The 25,673-nt window shown below is 37.5% G+C and overlaps 1 protein-coding gene across 1 annotated transcript in view; it reads left to right on the plus strand.

Moving 5' to 3' along the window:
- The window catches only part of LOC127455624 (synaptosomal-associated protein 25-B), a 56,853-nt gene that overhangs the window by 23,210 nt on the left and 7,970 nt on the right, over positions 1-25,673 (plus strand). Inside the window, exons 2-5 of the mRNA XM_051723677.1 lie at positions 9,915-10,049; positions 12,723-12,764; positions 15,749-15,797; positions 22,342-22,459. Coding sequence (XP_051579637.1) covers positions 9,978-10,049; positions 12,723-12,764; positions 15,749-15,797; positions 22,342-22,459 — 281 coding nt within the window. The 5' untranslated portion in view covers positions 9,915-9,977. The remainder of the gene's footprint in view (positions 1-9,914; positions 10,050-12,722; positions 12,765-15,748; positions 15,798-22,341; positions 22,460-25,673) is intronic.

The following is a 25,673-nucleotide window of genomic DNA, read 5'->3' on the forward strand; positions in this document are numbered from 1 at the left end:
TTCAATGTAGTCAATTTATAGTTTGTGTGTTCCTTGGGAATCGAACCCTCTTGGCATGCTAATGCCATGCTCTTTTTTATTCCAATAATTATTAAAAAGAAATCAACTGTTTATTAAGTATTTGTGTCTTTTATGTTATTGCGGTTGCTGCTGTTTTATAAAATCATGAACTCACCGAAAATGAATTCAACAAGAGTTCTTTCAATAACCAGCAAGTAGTGTTTTTCTTTCCTGGGGCCAAAGGGATGGACAGCAAGTCTTCTAATGTAGGTCACAGTGATGAAAGTGAAATGTCAGTGGTTCATTAAATTAATATTTTAAACAATTTTGTTTTTTACTGGACTGAAGTGTTCTGCAAAATGAACAAAACGCACCGTGATGGCACCCTCTCTAGGGAGTGTGTGTACGATTGTTGATGTTGTGTTGTGACGAATTCAACAAACAACATGTCCACAATTATTTTCCATCGAAGCCGTCTTTCTAATTAAACTTCACTTACACAAGAACAAAGAATAAATGTGTAATACATTTTTCATGCTCTGCACTCCACGCTGTGTTTTATGCCCATGAAACTTTAAATATCTGGCAAGTCACTGAAGCAAAAATAGTTATGAACTCACTGCTCTAACCCAACGGTACAGTTCTGCCTCTGCAACAAAGAAACCGGTCCTGATAGCACATCATGGCCTTGACCTCCACGTCCTCACACATTCGTAAAAAATTATGACAAACTTTGCTTTTGGCTTTTGGGCCGCTTTAAAATGGAGATTTTTGGTTTTTGAGCAATCATTTTTATGTAATGTATGTTATGAACTTGCGTCCTTAAGCTGTCAGTGAGCACTGTTTAAAAAAAGAGGTAGAGATTTTCCTATATGGCCTATAGCCTATAGATCGCTTTTGTTAGTTTTCAGTTTTATATTGCTCTGTCTACAAAAGATAACTGGCACTTGTGGAGTCCTGACAATTACTTTTGAGGCTTTCTGGTGTGATGAAGAAAGTGAGAGACATGGCATGTCCCAAATGACACACTAAACACTATGCACTTGCCATCTAGTGTATGGATTTTCAACATGTAGTATTGTCCCAAATGAAATACTAATGTTTTTTAGAAGCATTCACCATTTTTCAGCTGCAGGCGATGTGTTGCCGCTAGCTTTAGCGCATTAGCCAATCTCAGTCCGACACTTATATCTTAAATAATGTACATATTCACACTGCATGGGGTGATGGTAAAGCATTCAATTCATGTTTGTAAGGTGCTGTTAACACATAAGTTTCACTAGTTGTCACATTCACCATTAATTACCATTGTTTTGTCAGGCCAGCATCATGGTCAGGTAACTCCGCCCCTTACACTACATATGGCAAACTGCAACCATTGAGTGCATGAAGTGTCCAACATTCCATAATTAATTTTTTCAGTTGAATGTACATCATTCGGGTACTCGTAGTATTCTAATTTTCCTTGCATTTTCAGTGTAAGAATACTACTTGCACCACAATACAAAATGGGGCAGAATAGTGCAGAATTATGCGATATGGTGCGCACCTTATATTTCCTATTTTCCACAATGCCAGGGCATTGCTAGACGATTGCTAAGGTGTTCAGAGTGGTTTTTAGCTCAATGCTATTCAGGTGCTATGGTTGGTTGGTAGGTGATTTCTTACTGGTCCAAGTCAAAAGAGCCCACCTCCAAGTCTCTTTGATGTTCTGGTGCCTAGAAATGGCTCGGTTCCTTTTTTCAGTATAAAGCTATGTTTTTTTTTTGTTTGTTTTGTTTGTTTATTTTTCTCTTTTATAGTCCACCATGCAAAAATTGTAATCTTAAAAAACATCTGCAAAGTTAAATCTGGAAAACGGAGGAAAGTCACAAGAGAAGGACCAGTCTCATTGGTGTGGCCACATACCAGAAATCACTGGACCTTCGACTTGACAGTCTGAATGAATGTGATACTTTAATTTAATTATCTTATAATAGAGAAATGGATGAGTTAATTACACATATTTTCCCTGGACCTCTTGTTATTGGTGGAGAGAGAGAGAGAGAGAAAGATAGAGCAGCAAGGGAGAAGATGGCAAACCAGAGGTCTACAGCCTATTGCAGTTGGCACAGGAGGAAATGCTTAAATGACAGGGAGCACCAGCAGCAGTTTCAACAGATTGATGCCAACTTACACTTGATTAAAGTTACATTACATGGGCTGGTACTCATGTTTTCTTGGCACCATCCAACCAGAAAAAAGGTGTCTTGAAAATTAGGTTAAGAAAGAAATGGTTTTGGAATGCTGTTTCTGGTTCTATTTATTTATATTTCATTTATCATGTCTGTTACTATTGACTGTACTTTACTGTTACTGTAGACTGCATAATCTGCGTATAGAGAGCGGCGTAACTGCAACTCTGTACATATCGTAAATGGGTCATTCCTACAATTCGGCATTTGACATTCCGGCTTTGAAACATTTGAAAAATAAAACCTACTTTTACAAGTTTCTTCATGTTTCATCATTACAGGGACATATTAAAGATTGTATTAGTCATACTGGTCAAGCTAAATTACTAAAAAATTCAGATGTCCATCCAGTTAAATGGGCAGCATCAGGGTGGACATTAACAGAGTGGACATTCAGGGTGGATAAATGAGCCATTACATGGTCTGTGATTGATATCTAGGAAACATATTTGTAAACTAATATTTATGATTTTATTTCTATTAACATAAACACTGTATATTTTAATTTTCAAATTATATGAATTTCCCATATATCTTCCCATAATAGGGTGGATATGTTATGCTTGAACACATAAAATAAAGGAAAACATAAATAAAACAGAGTTATAAACTTCAAATAACTCAAATTAATTTAGCAGAATGGGTGTGTGTGATGTCATTTCCTAACATATATTTTCAATGAAAGGTCATGGAATCATGACATAACAGGGTGCGCAATAAATCAAGGGACACACAAAAAACCTCCATTATCAGTGTTAAAATTACACATTTACTAAACATGAATACATGTTATGAATGCTAAATACTAAACTCTTAACTGTATGTGGGGAAAAATAGAAATCCAATGATTTAGCATTTATTTTTGCCAAAGATGTTTGACTTGCAGTTTTTGGGACATAAGGAAGTGACACAGTGCGATAGAAAAGGATTTCAATTATTTAAAATGTAACTTTTAAGCCCACAGAAGTGTGTAACATTATAAAAAGTCTTTATTCTTTTTAACAAGCCCATCAAAATTGTAGTCGGGTGAAATTAAACAATATAAGTACCACACACACTTGTAATGAGGACTTAAATGTCAAATAATTGTAGGAATGATCCATATTTACAGGCGTTCCTGCACGAGATGCTGCTTAACATTGAAAAATAGCTCAGACGGACACAAAAACGCTTTCAGTGTGAACGTCCCCTACTAAACTTAAAATGAAAAATGCTTTAATATAACGACCAGGAAGAAGAGAGAAAGGGAGGGGAAAGGCTTAACATGAAAATAGTGTATTTCTCATTGGATTAGTGCCGTTGTATTAGCAGTAAACAGTGTTTATCATAAGGGAAATGTCAGAATATCATGTTAAGTGTTTTAACTATACTACTTTTATTTTGAATTAATGTAGTAATGCAGTTTTTCTTACCGCTCTCTCTCTTCCAGAACGAGCTCTGACATATGCAGTCAAATGTAATGTCATTTCATGAATAGGTGTGTTTACTGGTGTTTTAAAATCCCAGTGGTGGGAAACAGTTAACATGCACTCAAATGCTATATGATTTTGACAGAATTATCTTGCTTCTGACAGAAAGCACACACTAATTGTCATTGATCTTTCCCCCAGCTGTTTCTGTCAAGTGTAGCATACGTGTAAAGCAACATCCGATATCTCACACAACTCACGTGAAAGGCGTGTGTGTTTCAGGTCCATTTCTCTCTAAATGTGTGTGTGACGCTAAAATACACCACAAACGGCATCGCGTATTGGATTTCATGTGGAACGGAATTTTTTCCCCTTAATTATGGGACAATTCCTTACTTACAGGATGTTTGGCCAAGGCCGTAACCAATGTCTTGAACACTGGAGGGGACCAAACCATTTTGGAGGTGGGGGGTCACGGGTGTTGAGGTCACATATATAATGGTCTTCTTTGGTACTTTAATATAGTAAAGGCTCTGAATGCAATAATTTTCTGAATAAAGGCTTGAAATGTGATAAAGTCCTAAAATGTTATAATTTTTGGTTTTAAAAGATACATGTATTTTTAAAGTTTACACAGTACAAGACAAACACTGTGTCTGCAATTTGCCTGTTTCAGTCATCTTTTCTTTCTTTTTTGTGCTGTCTCAAAGAAAAGATGAATATAATTTTAATTTCTTTTCATCATTGATGTATCTGTAAAATGACATGACTGTGTCAGCTGGCTAGCAAAAAGAAAATACACAAAATTATTTACTGCCCTCAAGTTGTCCCTCATTGTTTTTTCCTCCCAGCAGAATCTTAAAACAATAGTTTCTTCAAGAATCCTAATGCTGCTCTTTTCCATACAAAAACAGTTCATATTGAGCACTGCTGTCAAGGTCCAAAGAGAAAAAAACATCATTATAAAAATACCATAAAAGTAGTCCATACAACACTTGTCATATGGACTACTGTTAAGATGTCTTTAATAAAATGGTCTATTTTAAAAGAAGACTCTTAGGAGATGCTGTACAAAATTCAGAATTAATTAAAGACATAAATAAATTATTTAGAAAGCCTTAAATTGATTTTAAACTATTACCTAATAATATATGACACTGTCCTTGCCAAAACCTAAAAGCACTATAGAATCACAAGTCACAGGATTTACCATGTTCTAGTTCTAATCTGAGGGGGATAACAATGCTCTACTTTGTGTTTTTTTTTATATATATATTTATTTTATATATATAGATCATTTTCGTAGACAGTGTCAAGAGAATATTCTAAAAAGCTACTTCAAAAGCCTGCCAGATTACCACATTCGTTCAATTCATTTTTTTTTTTTTTTTTTTTTGGTGTATTTATTTATTTATCCCTTTTCTCCCAATTTGGAATGCCCAATTCCCACTACTTAGTAGGTCCTCGTGGTGGTGCGGTTACTCACCTCAATCCGGGTGGTGGAGGACAAGTCTCAGTTGCCTCTACTTCTGAGACTGGCAGTCTGTGCATCTTATCACGTGGCTCGTTGTACATGACACCGATACACTCCGTGATCGACGCACAACTTACCACGTGCCCCACTGAGAGCGAGAACCACTAATCGTGACCACGAGGCAGTTACCCCATGTGACTCTACCCTCCCTAGCAACCGGGCCAATTTGGTTGCTTAGGAGACCTGGCTGGAGTCACTCAGCACATCCTGGATTCGAACTTGCGACTCCAGGGTTTGTAGTCAGCGTTAATACTCGCTGAGCTACCCAGGCCCCCCATTCATTCAATTCCTTTACAATATACACACATTCGCGCTTTGTCTTAATCCTCATTCGCTGAAAACTGCTCTGTTCATCGATTTGATTGGCTATCTCATATGACATTGACGATGCAGTATTAGACTACTGAGCACGGTAAAAATAAAACTTTTTTAAACCATTATGTTTTTACCTGCTTAATGACAATTAGACAGCGGTACATAATGGACTGCAGCAGAACAGCAACAAGGATATCAATTATTGGGGGGAGACAGTCTGGCCATAACTGTTTAATGGGGGACACTTGTCCCCTTCAAATTTTATTGTGGTTATGGCCCTGAGTTTGGCATATTTCGTTAATTAATTTTACCTGATACTGCTTCAGCATGAGGGTGACTCACTCTCTCTCCATTCACTGTCATAAATTCCCTCAGTCCTAACCTAACTTCTCTTTTTATAATGCCTGGATATATGCCTGGATAATATAACACAAGGTACAGTGATATAAATACGTGAAATAATGTACATTAGGAATTACAGGTATAGTATAAAATATGATGCATAGCTAAGCCTCTAGTAAGGTCTGTAAAGAGCTGGAACTACAAGCCTGCTTTGACTGCACTGATTGGAGTGTTTTTGAAACTGCAGCCACAGACCTGGATGAGCTCACAGATACTGTTACATCATATATCAGTTTCTGTGAGGATATGTGCATTCCTACTAGGACTTATTTAAAGTTCAACAACGACAAATCGTGGTTTACAGCAGAGCTCAGGCAGCTTCGTCAGGCCAAAGAGGATGCTTACAGGGGTGGGGATAAAGTGTTGTACAATCAGGCCAGGAACACACTGAACAAGGAAATCAGAGTGGCTAAAAGAAGATACTCTGAGAATCTGAAAAACAAGTTTTCAGCTAACAACCCTGCATCAGTGTTGAGTGGCATGAAACAACTCATAAATTACAGGACTCCTACCCCCATCCCTGTGGTGGACCAACAACTGGCTGACGACCTGAATGTGTTCTACTGCAGATTTGAAAGGCCCAGTCTCACACCCCACACCCACTCTGACCTTCACTTCACACAAACACCAACACCAACTGCAACCCCCTTTCTCCCCCCTCCTGCTACTCAACCTGCACTTAAGATCTGTGAAGATGATGTGAGCCGCGTCTTTCGGAAACAAAAGACGAGGAAAGCTTCAGGCCCAGATGATGTCTCACCAGTTTGTCTTCGATCCTGTGCTAACCAGCTGGCCCCCATCTTCACACAGATCTTCAATAGATCACTGGAGCAGTGTGAAGTCCCATGCTGCTTCAAATGCTCAGTCATTATTCCTGTCCCAAAGAAACCAAAAATCACAGGACTTAATGACTACAGACCTGTCACCCTGACGTCTGTGGTCATGAAATCATTTGAGAGACTGGTGTTGGCCCAACTGAAGGACATCACTGGACCTCTGCTGGACCCCCTTCAGTTTGCTTACTGAGCAAACAGGTCACAACAACCTTGAGCTGAACACACTCAAAACAGTGGAGATGATAGTGGACTTCAGGAGAAATCCCCCCACACTCCCCCCTCACCATTCTTAACAGCACTGTGGCAGCAGTGGAGTCCTTCAGGTTCCTGGGCTCTACCATCTCTCAGGACCTGAAGTGGGACACCCACATAGACTCCAGTGTGAAAAAGGATCAGCAGAGGTTGTACTTCCTTTGCCAGCTGAGGAAGTCCAACCTGCCACAGGAGCTGCTGACACAGTTCTACTCGGCCATCATTGAGTTTGTCCTGTGTACATCTATAACTTTCTGGTTTGGTTCAGCCACCAAATCAGACAGAAGGAAACTACAATGGACAGTCAGGACTGCTGAGAGGATTATTGGTGCCCTCCTGCCCACCCTCCAAGACCTGTACGTCTCCAGAGTGAGGAAAGGTGCAGGTAGAATCGTTCTGGACCCCACACACCCTGCCTACTCCCTCTTTGAACTGTTGCCCTCTGGCCGGCACTACAGAGCACAGCGCCAGGACATCCAGGCACAAGAACAGTTTTTACCCTCAGGCCATTTTCCACATGAACAATTAAACTGCCTCAGGACTCCCCCATAATGCAATAATGTAAATAAATATCTCATGTTCATATGTAAATTCATATATTTAATTCAATAGCTGTACATACCCCTACTTTGCACATGTGCCATTCTAATATATGTCCTATTATTTGTATGTCTATTTATACTCTTACCTTGTTTTATATTGTGTCTCACTGTAATGTTCTGTGGGCACTTGTTTCTCCTGTAACCAAAAAAAAATTCCTTGTGTACGTGAGAACACTTGGCAATAAAGCTCATTCTGATTCTAATTCAAACATTAAAAATAATATAAAAGAAAACACTGGCTCATGGTATTTTCTTTATTTAAATAATTGCATATTTGTATTGAATTCAGCGTTTCTTGTGTATGGTTAGAAAAGGAATGCTTTGTTATATTATCCTTTTGATAAAAATAGCAGCGTTTGTCTAGAGTAAAATATTGCAAGTAAAGTTTATATTATGGGATATTTTAGTACGAGCTCAGTGCAAACAAACTGCAGAATCTCTGTGATATTTTCATGAAAATATAACATGCACAGTGATATACATTTTAAATATTGTACATTAAGACAAAACACCTGCTTTCTGTAAAAAATAAAATAAAATCTTCGGATTGCCGGCGGATGATTTGTTGGACCCGCTGTAAATATCGCCATGGGAATCCATTGTTCTGAGTCAAAAGCTCATTCAGAATGAACATTCACGCCGCAAAAATGAACTTGGTGTGAATAAGCCTTTATCCAGTTGTGCACCATCATCTTGTAGACACTTGAGAGCATCTACACCACAGAGGTGATGAAAGCTTATTGTAGTTTAGATGGTTACAATTATTTCCTCATTAGAAAAGGTCTGGAATATTTGATCATTCCCATTATAAATAGTGAAACCGTCAGTGTGTGACTTGCACAGCTTAATTTATTATAATGGGAGTGACCTGTAAGGTCACTTTTAGAGACTTGACTAGCCAGCTAGACTCTTTCTATCAAACTTTCAATCAGGCAAAAATTTCTTCATCTGATAAAATGTATGCTTCAAATCTTAAAGTTGTTACTACTGCACATATCCAGTGTGTCCATTTGTTTGTTTTCTTTTTGCGGAAATCTAAACATTTTAATTTTTGTTAGTTCTGGGCATCCTGGGAGCATCCAGCCACCGAATGACATGGTCCAAATTTCATGTCACTATGAAAGAAGCACCTCCCACTGTTGTTTTGAATGAGTTTAACAACTAAGCAGAAATGTTCTGGGAACAAAGACGTCACTTCCCAAACCAATGAATATCATTATGAAATTGTCTATTGTGCAACAATACAGGTATACCAATACAGAAACACCAAAATGTTAGTCAAGATTGAAGGGTGTTACCTTGAAAACTGGATTTTAAAAAAACACAAAAATGCAGATTTTATGGTGATAAAGTAGCAGCTCTTGACATGTTTTGGAAAATCTCTGACTGGTTCCTGTGATAGGAACAGTAGGCAGATTTTCTGTGCCAGGAGATGAGAAATATAAGGGAATTATGCCAGGATCTTTGGCATAGACATTATGATGCTGCAGCCAGCATTACACAACTACTTGCGCAAAAGTGTCCGATGCTTTTCTACATTCACACTCAATTATAAAATCATGCCTGGATCCTTCACCTTTGTGCTTGAGTTTCAGAGAAAACAATACATGATTGCAAGATACTCAGTGTGGCATTTACGTATGGAACCAAGACCCTTTTTAATTGTGACTAGTAAGTGATAGGTATAGTTGCATTGATACTGTATGTAAAGTCAACATGAAATGGTGTTCGCAACCCATTTTACTTTTGCAATATTCAGCAAGAAAATGTTTTGGGCTTGTCTTTATCCATAGGGAATTGATTGGATCATAAAAAACTGGATATTACATACCAGAATGCAGACAGGTGGTTGGAGGGGAAGAGTTAAAAAATAAGAGGGATTCGTGAGAACAGCTGAAAAAGAAAGTCATTTTAAAGGTGGAGCAAGTTATTACAAAGATTACAAAGACCTTTTTTTCTATGAAATAACGTGCACTGGTGAATTGTGCACAATAAGACCAGAAACATGTAGTAAGATTTAATTTCATATTGACTTTAAATACATTACACAGTTTTTTATCAAGAACTGATTAGTCAGTTTCTGAGAATGAGTCTGAATATATCCACTGCCACAAAATTGCTGCTTGATTTTTGTTCTCAAAGATGCTCCTTTGATGCACAGCTCTGTCGGTACTGGAGTCACTCATAAATTCTGTTTATTCATTTAGGAATATTTTATTTAACTTTTATTCCGCACTGTTGTACCAGATCTGTATGGAGTTTGTTTCTCTATTGTGCCTTTTTTGACATAGCCTAAATCAAACACAAGCTTTTTTCCTCTTTTTTTCTAGCCATCAAATTAAGAGCTACACTTCCCATTTAGAGGCAAGCGCCACATCCCTCCATCAGCAGCCATGGCAGATGAAGCCGACATGCGCAATGAGCTGACAGACATGCAGGCCAGGGCTGATCAGCTGGCCGATGAGGTAAGTACACCTTCAACCTCCGTGGGAGCGCTGGTCTAAAAATAAACCCTAAATACGACAGTTTCTATGTATAAATAGACATGTCCCAGTGTGAAGGAGAACAGGAAATGAGTAACACACCATGATTTAATATGCGTCCAGACCCTACAGCAGAAAACAGATCATGCTATCTAAAGAGCATCAGAGAACTCAGAGTTAAAGTACATTGAAAAATTATATTTCTGTCATAATTTACTCACCCTCAAGTCGTTCCAAACCCATATGACTTACTATCTTCTGTGGAAAACAATAGGAACAAACAATTTTTCGAAGAAAATTCTGGCCACTCTTTTTTTAATATAATGAAAGTGAATGAGGACTGGGACTGTCAAGCTCTAGAATTACAGAAAAAAGCCCCATAAAAGTATCATATAAGTGGTCCATTCGAGTAATGCGCTATATTCATAGTCATCTGATAGATTTGTGTGAGAAAAAGTCCAAAATATAAGTAATTATCATTGAAAATCCTGACATTGACTCATTTCAATTTCATTATATGAAAAGGAGCAGCCAAGATATCCTTCAAAAATTTACCTTTTGTGCACTACAGGAGAAAACAAGTCGGGTTTTGAACAACATTAGGGGGAGTAAATGATACAGGATTTTCATTTTTGAATGAACTATCCCTTTAATACATTTGTTTTGTGCAAAAAGAAGCCACTCTATATTAAGACTGCTCATCTATTTGTCATGGAGCTGGGGAGGCTGCCTGGTTACCAGGCAGAAGCAGTGGCTGTTAGTGAGTGGCTCTCCACACAGCACTCATTTCCAACTGAAATAGCCTCCCTCCCAACACCTGCCCAATGGGGGTCCTGCTCTGACTTTGATTGAACTTTAATCACACTGGTCTCCTGCAGAACAATCAGAACTTTGACAAACACATGATTCCATGTGGGAGGGTTAACCCGGGTTCACTTGAGATTGGTGGTTGACATGAAATCTGAATTCTGTACCATACTGGACCGTTATTAAAGGGATACTTCACCCAAAAAATTTAAATTATGTCATCATTAACTCACCCTCATGTTGTTCCAAACCGATATGACTTGCTTTTTGCCATGGAACACAAAAAGATATGTTAGGCAGAATGTTAGCCTCAGTCACCATTCACTTTTAATGCATCTTTTTCCATACATACATCTCCTTTTGTGTTCCACAGAAAACAAATTTGGAACAAAATGTGGGTGAGTTAATGATGAAAGAATTAAAATTTTTGGGTGAACTATCACTTTGACAGGTCCTTCATTTTTTACGGGGTTGTAATATCATAAGAAGAGGGCAGTGTTTTTTAGACCCAAATCAATCCTGAAATAATTTAGTGTATTTTAATACTGCCTAAAAGTGGAGTGTGTAATTTATGCACCACAAGCAGCAATAACTCGATTTCACGCTTGCCATTGTGAAATGTGCCCCACCACAATGCAAGGTTGTTGTAGAGAGCTGCCAGGGCGATTTGAGGTTATGTCTGTAACACAAACGTGCAGGGCAAGTTACACATCAAAGTGTAATACTTAGGTTTAGGCTTTTGTTCAAATGCTAAACTGATTTTTATAAGTAGTCCACTGGTTGAGCCAATGTTGCAATGGTTGGGCCGCTCAAACAAACAGTGTGATGTTTTGAAAGTGCTTGAGAGCCACAGTGTTTAGCCTTTTCGGGGAAGTCAACCTACGAATGGCTTATTTATAGTTGTCTCTGCATATTAAACTGGGAAAGGAGAAAAAAAATTCACACTTCACCTTCAAAGCCTCACAATGACAAGGTGGTATATGGTTCCATTTGATAGATGGAATGACTTTTGATAATGGCTTTCTAAATAGAAAATCAAGATCATAATAACGATCTTTAATGCCAGTCTGCTATTGAGTGTCCTGTGGAGCTGTGCAGTCATATTTCTTCAGCTCGGATTTACACGCTGGACTGGAATGAGGGAGCATTAAATATTCATGAGTGGATAATGCTATCTTGTGCTTTCTTTGAAGGAACAGGAAGGAAGGGAGGGGGAACAGACTTTGCTGTACATTCAGCCAAGTCTGAACTTGGCAGGCATCTGTTACATGCTGTCGGAACTGACAATATAAACATTATGGCCTTGTACCAATTGTAGTGCAATTAAAAAAAATAATATTCAAATAGCATTCCAAAATAAACTGCAAAATAAACAAATAAAGTTATAATCAGTTATCTTAATCAGTAAACTTAATTCTTTCTAAAACTGTTCTTGATTTTAGTCAGAATATCTAATCATCCTCAAAACAAGATACATTCACTTATAGCTAAATTATAGCTTCATTATTTTCTTCTTTTTTCTTACCATACTGGCAGATTTTCTTGTTTTAACCATAAGTCTTAATGACTAGATTTATGATTAAATAATTAAGAAAAAATAATTTTAGTTAAGAAAAATAAACTTAATTCAAAATATTTTATCAGAAAACAAGCCTCTTCACAATTAAATTTATCTTGTTTTAAGGATGATAATTTTACTGGACATCAAGACAAAAATATGTTTTACATTGTATGAATCAAATAGCAATATGGACAACCACACAGCACAAATAATACTCCAAATTTGATTGGCTGTTCATACCATTGTGAGTTTTTTGGGTAATAATATGTTTATCTTTCTTTCTACAGTCTTTGGAGAGTACACGGCGTATGCTGCAGTTGGTGGAAGAGGTAATATTACAGCTACACTAACAAAAAGCAAAAAAACAATAACAGTACCGTCACTGTGGGGTTAATTTCCAGTATAACCACCATAGAACGATGCATCGTTGGAGAAATTAACTAGCTTGTCACGACTGTTTCCCAAAACTGTAGTAACTCTGTCGCACATCCATCGTTCAAACAACGTTGGTTCAACAATATAGAGCTGTCGTTAATTACGTTTGGCAGGGGGTGGAGTAATTACTACTATGGATATTAAATTATAATAGCCCATTAACACGTACTCCAGAAAAGTGTTTAATGCGTGAAAGTTGCTGTAGACCCGAAAGCTGTGTGCACTGTGTAAATGTGACAGATACATTGGCTGCAAAAGTGGGGTTTCCCTTTACATCAAACTTTGGGGTTCTCCCAACGCATTTGAGCACATACGCACATGCACACTCTTCGAAAACACCACTTATGCGTTAACATGGACACATAAGCCGTGTTCTCTGACAAAAGTGGTGCGTGTCAAAGCGTTTTCTCTTAACAGCCTTTTATCCCTTAAACGGCTGCATTTGCATTTACGTGACATTTGAATGCATTTTCTACAAAATCCTGGAATAATATGTTTTCTTAAGTGATTGTAAACTTGGTCAAAGTCTTGACAGAATAAAAGATATACAGGTGTATGGAATAGAAGATATAGAAGCCTCAGCGAAGTAAAAATATGTTCACACAGCAAACTAACAAGAAACTATGCTTCTAACCACAGGTAAAGAGCTGTAGTTCCAACCACACAACATTGCGATGCTGTTTGCGAATGTTGGTTGGAACTATGATTTCGGATAATACCAAATCGTTAAACTATGTTGGTAACGATGGAACTTGCGACCATAGTTGGCTAACAATGCTTTTGGGAAACGCGCCCCTGTATGAATTTTAAGTACATCAACATAACGTTTAAGACAGGGTGTGAAATTAACACCTGCCACCAGCTTAATGTGGGTTCTTATCTGCCAGCCTCTCTGGCAGGCGATCTGTAAGACATCTCTGATTGTCATTTGACAGGAAATGCTGTTGCTTAAAAGCAACGTTGTGCACTTGAAGAAACACATTTGCAACACAGTGTAAATGTAAGGAGAACTGTTCACTCTTTTTTTTTTTTTCTTTTTTTCACCAAAGGCCGTTTGTTCAATTTTATATATAGAGTGAGTTATTTGGCTGGTGAAATTGGGCATGTAGCACTGTGATGGTGGGCAGTAAAGTTAATTTCCCATCCTCACTTCAGATGATATAAACCCGGCTGAAAAGACCAGCTTAGACCATTATGAATTCTGGTCCAGGCTGATTAAAGATCTGATCACTAGGAGATTTTCTAACTCATCACTTCTGGATTGTATGTGGATGGTGCAAGAGATAGACAGTCTATCTAAATAGGCTTTTTACAGATAGTTTGGTGCACTGCTTGTTTTCATGGCCACTGAAGGTCAGAAATGGAGACAGTAAAATAGCTCTGAGTTTCCGCTCTGTGAAAAAAAATCAATAATGATTTCAGAAAAACTCCATCTATGTGTTACTGATAGGGCAGCGCTGAGACAAAGGAGAGAAAACGAATCTTTCTAGTGTCTAATAGGGAGCAAACACTCCTGACCCCACATGTGGAGATGACTCACTCTTAAAAAAAAAAAGATGCTGTTAGATATATGACATTATAAACACCAGAAACCTGATTTGAGTTTTAGTGTGACAGCGAGTATAAATCACATTTCTTATTTTCAACTTTGCATACTGAATATTCTAGGATTTTTATAAAGATCAAATTATAACTTCACTCTATAAAGGGTCACAGAATTGGAGGCATGACACATTGCCTTTTAAAACAAGCAAGAAAGGAATGGAGTGACTCAATCACTCCAAAGCCTGGTGAGATGGCTTGCTATTTACTGCCTTTATAAGCAGGTACCTTCTAAGGCAGCATCCTAACCAAAATGGAACCACATAAGTGGCTAATATGGAACACTCACATAGGCAGCAACTATACCAATACTGTTTAACAAAGTCATTTTTTTATTAGGTGGGACTATTTATACTTTTCTGTATATTGTTCTCATTCTCTCAACTCTGTCTGCCGTCTTGGATAGATTTCTTTACAGAGCTTGTCGCAATGCAATAAAATGCTGTCTAGGTTGGCAGCTCACTAGGTTTTTGAACTTAGCTAATGTCAACTGACTGGTGGTTATATAAAAAATAGGCCAATATATATCATCCATGGGGAAATAGCAAGACAATCTGAGGTTTCCTGTTAAGGGATTGAAATCAGATTCAGTAATGCTTAACAACTGTTTTCACATCTGGGACTTGCATCCGATATTATTTAAAATGCTTCCAGACAGCATTATGCCACGTGATGAAATGGCGAGAAAAACTCTAATAATTTAAAAGTCATTTACTGAGCATTAACTGACAAGTAAACATATTTGGCTAAATTAACAAAATTTTTGTTTCATTGCTTATAAATGGATTCCTGTAGGTACTTAGTTTGATAATATTGTACCACAGCAGTGCTTGATCAAGCATGCTTCATATCTAGTTAAAATAATGAGACGATGTGGGAATCAGAAAAGGATAATCAGCTGTTCTGTTTAGATCAATAAAACCTGTGTGTGCCTTAGAGAACGGCTTGCCATATTGCACGCACACATGCTCTCATACCTTTAAAGTACCTTTCAGTGCTGTTTACAATTATGAACTAATTTTAGCTCACTGCTGTGTGCCACCTCATTGCCTTTATAATAACCTGCCAAACATTTAAACACACTTTTGAAGGATTTCAGTGGTTGTGATAACACTGTGTGCTATAATTTGTCCTATGCTCAAATTCTCTTTTATTTCCTGCTGTTCTTTTCTCAGGTTATATGTCTGACCTAAATATGTTACTCAATTATTTACGCTTTTCTTATTCGTTTGTTATTTCCTCTCTTTTCTTGCTCTGCCATTCTTTGATGGAATAGAGTAAAGATGCTGGTATCAGAACTTTGGTTATGCTGGATGAACAGGGAGGTAAGTTACAGTGAAAAAAGTTGATGGAATTATTTAATAAGGTAGTGCAGTAAGCCATATTTAGTTGATTACATTAACTTAAACTCTTTAAGATATTAACTGACTAGTGCAGTTGTTCTCAACTGGTGGGTCTGTCCTGATAGGGTTGTGGACAGCAGGGGAAAAAAAACAATGGTGAATTCAAATAATTAAATGCAAATGCTCTCATACTCTAAGACCATAAAAGGAACTCTTAGAAAATACAACCCAGACTATATTAACCTCCTGAGACCCGAGCGTGACTGCTGAGTGCATTTTCCATTTCCCTTTTTGATTTGTAACTAGTAGCACCTTATAAACAATCTAAATATAATATTCTAGAGCAAATAGTTTTACTAAAAATTGATGTCCACATAAGTTTTGAAATTTAAAATAATACCAAATAAAAGAAAGTCAGATTTTATTCCATCAAATTATTTAATATGTTTCCAGGAGTGTTGGTTATTCATGTTTTTGAGACGTTACAGACATTACAGCTGATTTTCTGTAAAGCTGATACATAATTCTAATTATAAGCATCATCCATTCACTGCCAACCATGTTAAAATAAAATGTGTCATTACAAATTCTGAATCTACATATGTACTGATTCCCATTATCCCATGTCTGCCAAACATGCTGAGTGGTCCAAACCTCATCTGTAGCCTGAAACTGAACTTTTGGTCGGATTTTAGGAGTGAATGGACTTAGCTGCATAGAAAGCTCTGTATTTAGTGAATATCTTAACCTCCAGTGTGCTGTCTGTCTGCACTGGTCTCAGAACAGTTCAGAATGCACTTTATTTTCATCCTAACTCCATATAAATCCTCGGAAAGGAACATTTTTCAGCTTTTGGATGAACCCATTGATTCTCAATGTGAAAGTGCACAGTAAATATTGGAATGCATTTACTAATGTTAATGAATAGAACCATAGTGTACAGTGATAACAAAATGTATACTAAAATGAAACAAAATAACCCATAAATCTATTAATATTTAAAGTTATTCAAAATAACTAACATGTTTTTTTCACATTTTGAGAGAATAATGTCCCAAAATCCACATATGTGGACATCTGTAACAGCATAAGGACGGGCAAGGAGGAGGCGGGAACCGGCTGAGCAGTCAACATAAAGGTTTAATGATGTAAATGAACTTAAAACAACATAAACGAACAGACACACATGCAACGCAGCCGTGTGCATCTCTCTCGCTCTCGAACCAGCGTCTCCGGTTGCCCCTTATCTCGCTCTCCTGCTGATCAGCTGATTCAGTGCCGGCCGTGCTCCATCACGGCCCGGCCACGACCTCCTACTCGTCACAACATCATATTTATCAGTGCGCTGAAGCAAAAAAAATGTATGGATTTTTTAAAGTGGCATATCAAACGAAACTAGAGTCATTACACTTTACACCCAAACATGTTAAAGTAATCTGGTACTGTGTTGGGTCTCCACTTGATGTCCATTGCAAAATCTGGGTCCTGAAGCAAAACCAGTTGAGAACCACTGGTCTGGTGGTTACAGATGAAGCTTGTGTTTATAAACATATGTCAGATTGACTCCACTTACAGTGCTGTACTAATACATGCATAATGACAATGTAAATATTTATTTATGAGCATAAACGTCACGCCGTCATGTCGAAAGTGAAGCTATGAGAGTCATGTAAGAGGTAAATTGAATGATCGATGTTGCTGGTAATGACAAACTACTCTCCTCTTCACCAGATGAAATATATCTGTGTACAATCCCTGGGGGAAAAGACTTTGCTGTTAACACTCATTGCTATTACAAATTTAGGATAATTAGGCAAACATCTTTCATTCCACAAACAACACCGCCTCCATTTTCATGAACAATAAAACAATAATTGATTTATTAATGACATGTCTTGTTTTAATCGCAATAATGTCATATCTCTACTGATAAATTAAGCCCTTATAATGCTTGAGGCTTTTCTTCAGTTTTATGTGGATAATAAAAAGTGTTGAGTTCCTTTCCACATGGAAGAGAAATTTTAATTAGTCTGTCAAGGCAACATACAGCCCTCTACTTCTTTTAAATTATGGATGATGTGTTCCTCACACTGCCTTAGAACAATCCATTTCCTGCCTTAAATGATCCTGCCACCTTTCTTGCCTCCAGTTTTAGAGCAAAACAACAACACGTCCCATATGTAGAGATGTGCTCCAATTGCTGCATGTAATATTCTCCTAGAGCTCAGTAGACTTTTTGCATTTCAAGTTAACAGTTCACTTTAATAGTCAAATCAAGGGAGCAATACTTCTTGCTGTTACATTATTCTTTACTTAGCTTTTGTTTTCTAATCCATAGTGAGTACCTTTAAAAAAATGGATACTACCCCTGGAAGAACCCAAGGTCTTTCTCAAAGGCACATTGGTTGGTGGTTGCTCATTAATCACAGCATTTTGAACCTGCAACCTTTGGGTTATCAGCCAAGAGTGTTAACCACCAAGCAACACTACTCTAAAGCACGGTCATAACAATAGCTGTTCATCTGTAGATGATAGAAGAGATCTTTATTTATACTGGGAAAAGCTCAGTTTGTTTAATTCCTTGTTAAAAAAAAAAAAAAAAACCTTACACTTCACAATTGAGGCCTCTATAATTTTGCATGAATTTTAATTTAACTATCTATTTGAAAGCCTCAGATGTGCTTTCACATATAGTGTTTTCACAGATGTGTGTTCATACACTTTCATTTATGTACTTTGGCATGTTGTGCTTTATTGGTTTTCGACACACTAGTACATCCTCATAAATTCTTTAAAAAGAGCCTAAAAAGCCCTGCTAAAAAGTTTTGCTGCCATATTTCCACTTACAACATGTTAGAAACAAGAGTGTGAACTACCAGGAGTGGAGTTTAAACCAACGCATAAATGTGTCCATTGGATCTTAAGTCCAACACCTTAATCACTCTGCCATCCTGGTTGGTATTAGCAGCTTTTAGATACTGGTGTTCAGCACAGCAACAGACCAATGTCCCTCTCAGATCCCTCTTGAAGGTACCCTTTATCAAAAAGCACTGCTAGCTTTGCTAGCCTCAAAGGCCCTTCTTCAAAATGTTGCTTCTGTATTTCCAGTTGTGATAGATTAAAATCCAGAATTTATGCTTCCAGAAGTGGGGCTCAAACCCACAATGATATGTGCCCACTGGATTTTAGGGTTTAACACCTTAACCACTCAGCCATCCTGGTTGGCAGCTTTCTGATATTGTGACCAGCATAGCAACATACCAGTCTCCCTCTCAAATCCCTCTTGAAAAAAAAAAAAAAAGACCCTGCAAACAGTGCTTTAAGATATTGGTGTTCAACACACCAGGAACACCCTCTCAGAGTCTTGAAGAATAGTTCTTCTCAACTCTGCCTAAAAGGCTCTATGACAGCAAAGCTGTGATTTGATCATCTTTCAGAATGAAGACAAGTCAGGTTAGATATCAAAGCTTCCTCTACCAGGAGTGGGGTATGTACTCTCTGGATCTTTTGTCCAATGCCTTAAACACTCAGCCATCCTGTTCAGGTTTGGAACCATTTCAAATACCCCTGCTACATGATATGTTCAAATCCAGAACCTACACTACCAGGAGTGGGGTTTGAACCCACAAGGGTCTCAAATTCTTAAGGAAGAGCTCTTCTTTAGAAGTAGGCAGGTGGTACAGCTCTGTTACCAGGAGTGAGGTCTGAACCCACAGAAAGTTGACCCCACATGTAGCCATTGGATCTTAAATCCAACACATTTACCTTCGTGTTCAGTGTTGAGAGGTCATGCATTCAGATTTTGGATTTGAAAACTCTTAATATCTGAAGGTTTCTTTGAGAGCCTGCCAGTGGTGGAAAAAGTACTTAATTTCCATACTCCATATATTCCTTAAGTAAAAAAAAAAAAAAAGAAAAAAAAAAAGTAATCCATTAAAATACTAAAGTAAAAGTACAAAAGTGACTGGTTTTAATAGTACTTTATATATCAAAAGAGACAGTTAATTCAAATCTGTTCATCTTCTAAAAAGCACCCTATCTATGTGTTTTTTTTTATTTATTTTTTTTAAGCCAAATAATTGAGTCTCAAACAGCTTATATTCACTCAAAAACTGATTTCAGCACCCTTATTTAATTGAATAGTAGAATGTTTTTTCAAGTAATTTACTAGGATAAATTGTATCTTATTTGTGCATTTGGAAGCTCGCTTATGCTTATTTAAATTCAGACCTTCTCAATATTATCCTTCATAAAAACACGCCACACTGGTCAGACGTAGATTTCACGAGTGTCAGTGCTCGTGCTGCCGTCAAACACACTGCGCACTGTTCACATGCTGCTCCACTCCGCTCTTTTCGCAAATAGTGAAACTAACTGTTTCAGTCGTGGTAACGAGTTACCACTAAGGACCATTTGCTGCCCCTTTCTAATTTCATAGCACTGTTAATCTGTAATGTCTTTTCAAGATAAATAACTACACAACTGTTTTGCTAAATCCATCAGATTTGTTACAAATGCTCCATGCTTTGTGTGAGATCACACTATCAGTTCTGGTGTTTTTACACTTTGATGCAAAAGAGCGAAGACTCTCCACTGTCAGCCGAAAAGAGACAAGTCTCTCAATGTTTCACTCTTTCTCGCCCCTCCCTCTTTCCTCAGTCACACAGCTCTTTCTCATGTGGATTAGCGGCAAAGCCCAATTAGCCATTTGGCTTGATGTAGGGACAAGGTGGTAACCTCACAGTGGACTATGTCACTTGTATTTAAACAGAAGAGAACTACTAACTCAATTAAGGGCAAATAAACAGACTCTTACTTGAACAATGAATTTAGCAAATGATTTGACTATTTCAGGATATCTTTGATTAAATCAGGAGTGTGTTTTTATTAAGTTGCAATATGTGTTTTGACCCCCCAGGGATTTTGCAAATTTCTAAAGCCCTATAAATGCACGTTTCCTTTCAGCCTGTTGTTCATTTCAGTCCATGAATGATCCACCATTCTATTCAACTACTTAATTGACCCCTAGCCACATTAAAGCCCACATTTAACCCAATAACTAAGAATTCTTCACCATATTGCCTCTCCCTTTCTCTCCCTCACTTTTTCTCTTGTTTCTACTCTTTTTCTTATGATGCTCTCCCTTTCTCTCAGCCATTGACTGAGCCATTGGCCACTGGCTCATGTTCAAAAACACATTGTTTCTATTTTTTGAGAGACTCTCAGTTCAGTTCTGTTGCTTAATCATGACAAACCCTAGCCCAGTCATGCCAGGCCATTATGGCAACTACAATCTGCAAACCCTGGCATCGGATTCTTTAATGCCTAGGAATGGCATCAATATTTCATTATAGTAAAAATATTTTCTGTGTTCAAAACAATTTAAGCTATATTGACAGCATCTGCGGAATACTTTTGATTACACAGACAATAAGACAATGGTGCATTCCTCAGTTTGTTAAAGCAATCTTGTTTACAGTTGCACTTACAATGGAAGTCCAGGGCGCAAGTCATTCCGCAGGGTTTAAAAGCAGCAATGTGCAGCTAGTATTTTTATAAAACGTGTGTTTAGCGATGGTACTACTTTTCTATGCGGATGAACGTGGTTATGTGTTATTTGTTGTGGAATGATTTTTCTTTATGTTCTTTTCTGGTATTGCTGCACGTGGTTATGGCATAAGTTATAATTGTATAGTACTTTGCACTGAGAAGGTTAGTTAGTGATTTTATCACGCTAGTCTTGTGTTAACATGTATAATGTTTTAAAATATAATGGATTTTAACATTTATCCTTGTGCAATAAACCTGCACTATAGATTTCCATTGTAAGTGTATTGCTATAAAAACACATTTTGCATGTTTTTAGAGCTTATCTATAGCTTTACTTTTATTGCACCCTTAACATTTCTTTACTGTAATATCTTTGTGTCGGCTGCCTGTATCTTAACCAAAGCACATTGGCAATGATAAGCAGATCACAAATTAAACAGGTAATTTGAATACTATGCATTGGGTTCAAAAGACACTTGCATATGTACTCTACGCCCCATATTTTCCACATTACCTAATCTAATCCCCCTACCACATCATTTTAAATGTCTCACGTTTTTCATTGATGTGTTTCTGGACAGTTTAGATCTCATTTGTCATCACTGTTTGTCTGCAAGGATGCAAAATCTCATTTCATTGATATCACCCCTTTGTCCTGACCAGAACAACTCGAACGTGTTGAAGATGGCATGAACCATATCAACAAAGACATGATGGAGGCTGAGAAAAGTTTAAAAGATGTAGGCAAATGCTGTGGACTTGTATGTCCCTGCGACAAGTAGGTACCGGTGAAGGGCCGAGGCCCTCACCTGTGTGCTGCTGTCTGACTGTCTCATGTCACTGTGAATGTTTTAAGTCTCTCTCTTTCTTTTTGTCCCTCTCTTCCTCCTTTTCCTTTCTCTCTCTTTCTCTCTCTCCTTTTCCTTTTCCACATTCTTTATTTCTTGGGGGCATAATTGATTAATGTTTAAATCAGAACAACTGGAGCGCATCGAAGAAGGAATGGACCAAATCAATAAGGACATGAAAGAAGCAGAAAAGAATTTGACGGATCTAGGAAATCTCTGTGGTCTATGTCCATGTCCATGTAACAAGTAGGTGATGCCTGTCGCCTGCCTGCCTGCTTGCCTGCCTGAACCTGACAAATAGGAAGCGTACAATGGCCAGTTTGCACATTTGCTCGCTCGCTCGCTCGCTCGCTCCATAGGCTTCCCCCCACTCTGCCTGGACTACTCCTATGTGCATGGGGATGGTGGTAGAGCTAGCTGGAGGCATGCTAAGCCCGTCTGCAGCAGCACTGGTTAACCCATAGTTGTAGATTTAGGCCCTGCTCTCTGCCATCTGATCGCACAAATATGCTGGGCTCTATGCTTCATTGATCTGTTCGTTAAGGACTGTTGTTCATAAATGTTAAGTGCCTGCTTGATATGCATGTGTTTCTTTCCCAAATGATTGCCTTCCTCACTCTTTTAAATAACTATGTGGGCCACAGATTCTAAATTCACAGGTTATTTACAAATGGCTGGCAGAGCTGGCTTTTTGTATGGGTTCCCTCAAAGGCAACACATGAGAATGCATGTTGGTAAAATGGTGAAAAATGTTATATTATCTTGTCAAATGGCCAAGGTTAAGGATTATACAGTAGTACAGCTAATTGCTCAGTAATTGAGTTAATTATGGACTGTTTTGGCCCTTTGACAGCCTTAAAGGTGCACTAAGTAGTTTTTTGTTTATGTTTCACTGACTTTTATTCGTTTTCCTACAGTAAACAACCAAGTAAGTGTTGTCGTGGTTTTATGCTGTGTTCCATTCAAAGTTCCGATATCTCAGAGAAAGTCGTTCCATTGCCCAACAGAACCAAAAAAGGCAACATTACTATTAGCTTTGCAGATGTTCAATTGGCAACAAAGATGTCTCCCAGCAACCAAACTGCAGAGGATAAATGATACTATACAGTGATAGCATTTGTTCAAAAGGTATGCGATCATCAACAGAGAGGATCGTTTACTGTTTTTAATCTATCTATCTCTGCAAACGTTGCATTAACTGGTTTTATTATCAATGTAATTTAGGAACATGACTCATTGTACTTTCCACCATCGGGCCAAACAATACTCGTTGCAGAACTGAACCGCTCTGTACCAATACGGGCGCATTGGCACGGTTACAGTTTCTTTTACCACTTTGGTGCTGGGAAATCAAGATAAGAATGGACTGACTGAGCAAATTACCAATTGTGAGTCGCCACGTCACTACAGATGTTCCACCGGAATGGTTCTTCTGACTACAGTTATCCAACCGTGCTGAGAAATCCAGGCCAGGAACAGTTTGTAGTCGTACTGTACCAAACTTTGTTCTAGCATGAACGCTACTGGAACTGCTACTAACCATTCTCAGAACCATTCAAACGGATAATTGATACATTTTATTTGCTTAAAAGTAAATGTTTATCATTTCACTGTCTGTGTCTCCCATCATACAACCACATCTCAGTGAAATTATAGTTATATAGTTATACGTTGGAAGTCAGACTTCAATGAGCATTCTATTGACTTCTACAAGTAAGAAGTAAAAAAACAAAAACTGACTTTCCAAGTCAAATTGAATGTAGCATTGCTAACACCTACCTGTGTGGATGCAGCATCATGCAAAAGTGAAGGTTTTCAGTTAGCAATTAATTTATTCCACAGTGAAATGAAGGGAAGTTACCGAGATGAAGTGAGTAGTATTTAGCTGGTCTTGATCTCAAAATCACCAAGCCTTATGTTGAATAAAATACATTTTTCTAAGTCACTGATATGACTGGAGTCTTTATCTCATGAGAGTGATCATGTAAAACTTTTTAGAGTGAAAACAATTACTTAGTGCACTTTTAAATCATGAAATTGGAAATGTTTTTAGCAAGCACATTCAGTTTTCACTATGCAAGTGGGGAGACATAATTGGTTCTCTTTATTCTGTGTTTCATGAGTTGCAAATATTATGTTAATGGTATGCTGTGTGACTAACTCTTGCATAATGGTGCAGGCACTGCATAAATACTCATGTGAGCAACTGTCATTGGCTGAAAAAGTGCAGATACTGTCATGAGTGCTAATACAGGCAATTGCCAAATGCCAGTTGTTTGATGAAGTATTTATGAATGTTAACTGTTTATTATTCCTTTTATGTATTTGGGGTTGAACAACACAAAATATATGGTTTTTTATTTTAAAAGCATACACAGGTGAATGAAACACTTAAAGGGATAGTTCACCAAAAAAAAAAAAAAAAATTCTCTCATAATTTACTCAACCTCATGCCATCCCGGATGTGTATAACTTTCTTTCTTCTGAAGAACACAAACGAAGATTATTTGAAAAATATTTCAGCTCTGTTGGTCCATTCAATGCAAGTGAATTCTGAATTGTATGGACCAACATACAATGTGAATTTCACATTCTGAAAGTGAAAGTGAAGATTTGTAGTAAATAAGGATTTAAATATTGATCTGTTTCTCACCCAAAGTGATTGCATCACTTCAGAAGACATATATTAAACCACTGGAGTCTTTCATATATTGGAGCTTCAAAGATCTGGTCACAATTCAGTTGCATTGAAAGGACCTACAGAGCTAAAATATTCTTCTACAAATCTTTGTTTGTGTTCAGCAGAAGAAAGAAAGTCATACATATCTGGGATGGCATGAAAGTGAGTAAATGATGAGAGGATTTTCAATTTTGGGTGAACTATTCCTTTAAAAAAATGTGGCTTACCTTAGATCTTTTATTCAGAGACACATACAAATTAAATATGCACACATACTGTACACATACACACCTGAATCGCTGGCTATGTTCGGAATAGTATACTACCATAATACTCTTACCAGTTTTGCAGTGTATTCTGTATGTAGTGTGTGCATTGAATATGATGACCTACTACATTTGGTAAAATATGCAGTACACAAGAGAGAACACTGCGCTGAGTACTGTATCTCACAACACAATGCGCTCAACTTGACCTTTCATTTACAGTTTAACGAATATAGCAGAATGTCAGCCACGATTTTTAACATCTTTGTCTTGATTGTTATTTGTTTGGACTGCCTAAAGTTAACAGATTTTTACCTACACTTTAATTAAAGGTGCTAAAATAATCATGCCGCTTGCTAAATTACAGAAAAATTGTGATAACATGACAATAATGTAGCATTCTACTGTTTAAAAATTTTATTATTGCATAATACATACTGTCACATATTATTTTTGTTTAAATAGTAGGCAGTATACAGTATATAATACATTTTACATTTATTCATTTGGCAGA

This window comes from Myxocyprinus asiaticus, chromosome 17 (assembly GCF_019703515.2).
Source record: "Myxocyprinus asiaticus isolate MX2 ecotype Aquarium Trade chromosome 17, UBuf_Myxa_2, whole genome shotgun sequence".
NCBI lineage: Eukaryota > Metazoa > Chordata > Actinopteri > Cypriniformes > Catostomidae > Myxocyprinus > Myxocyprinus asiaticus.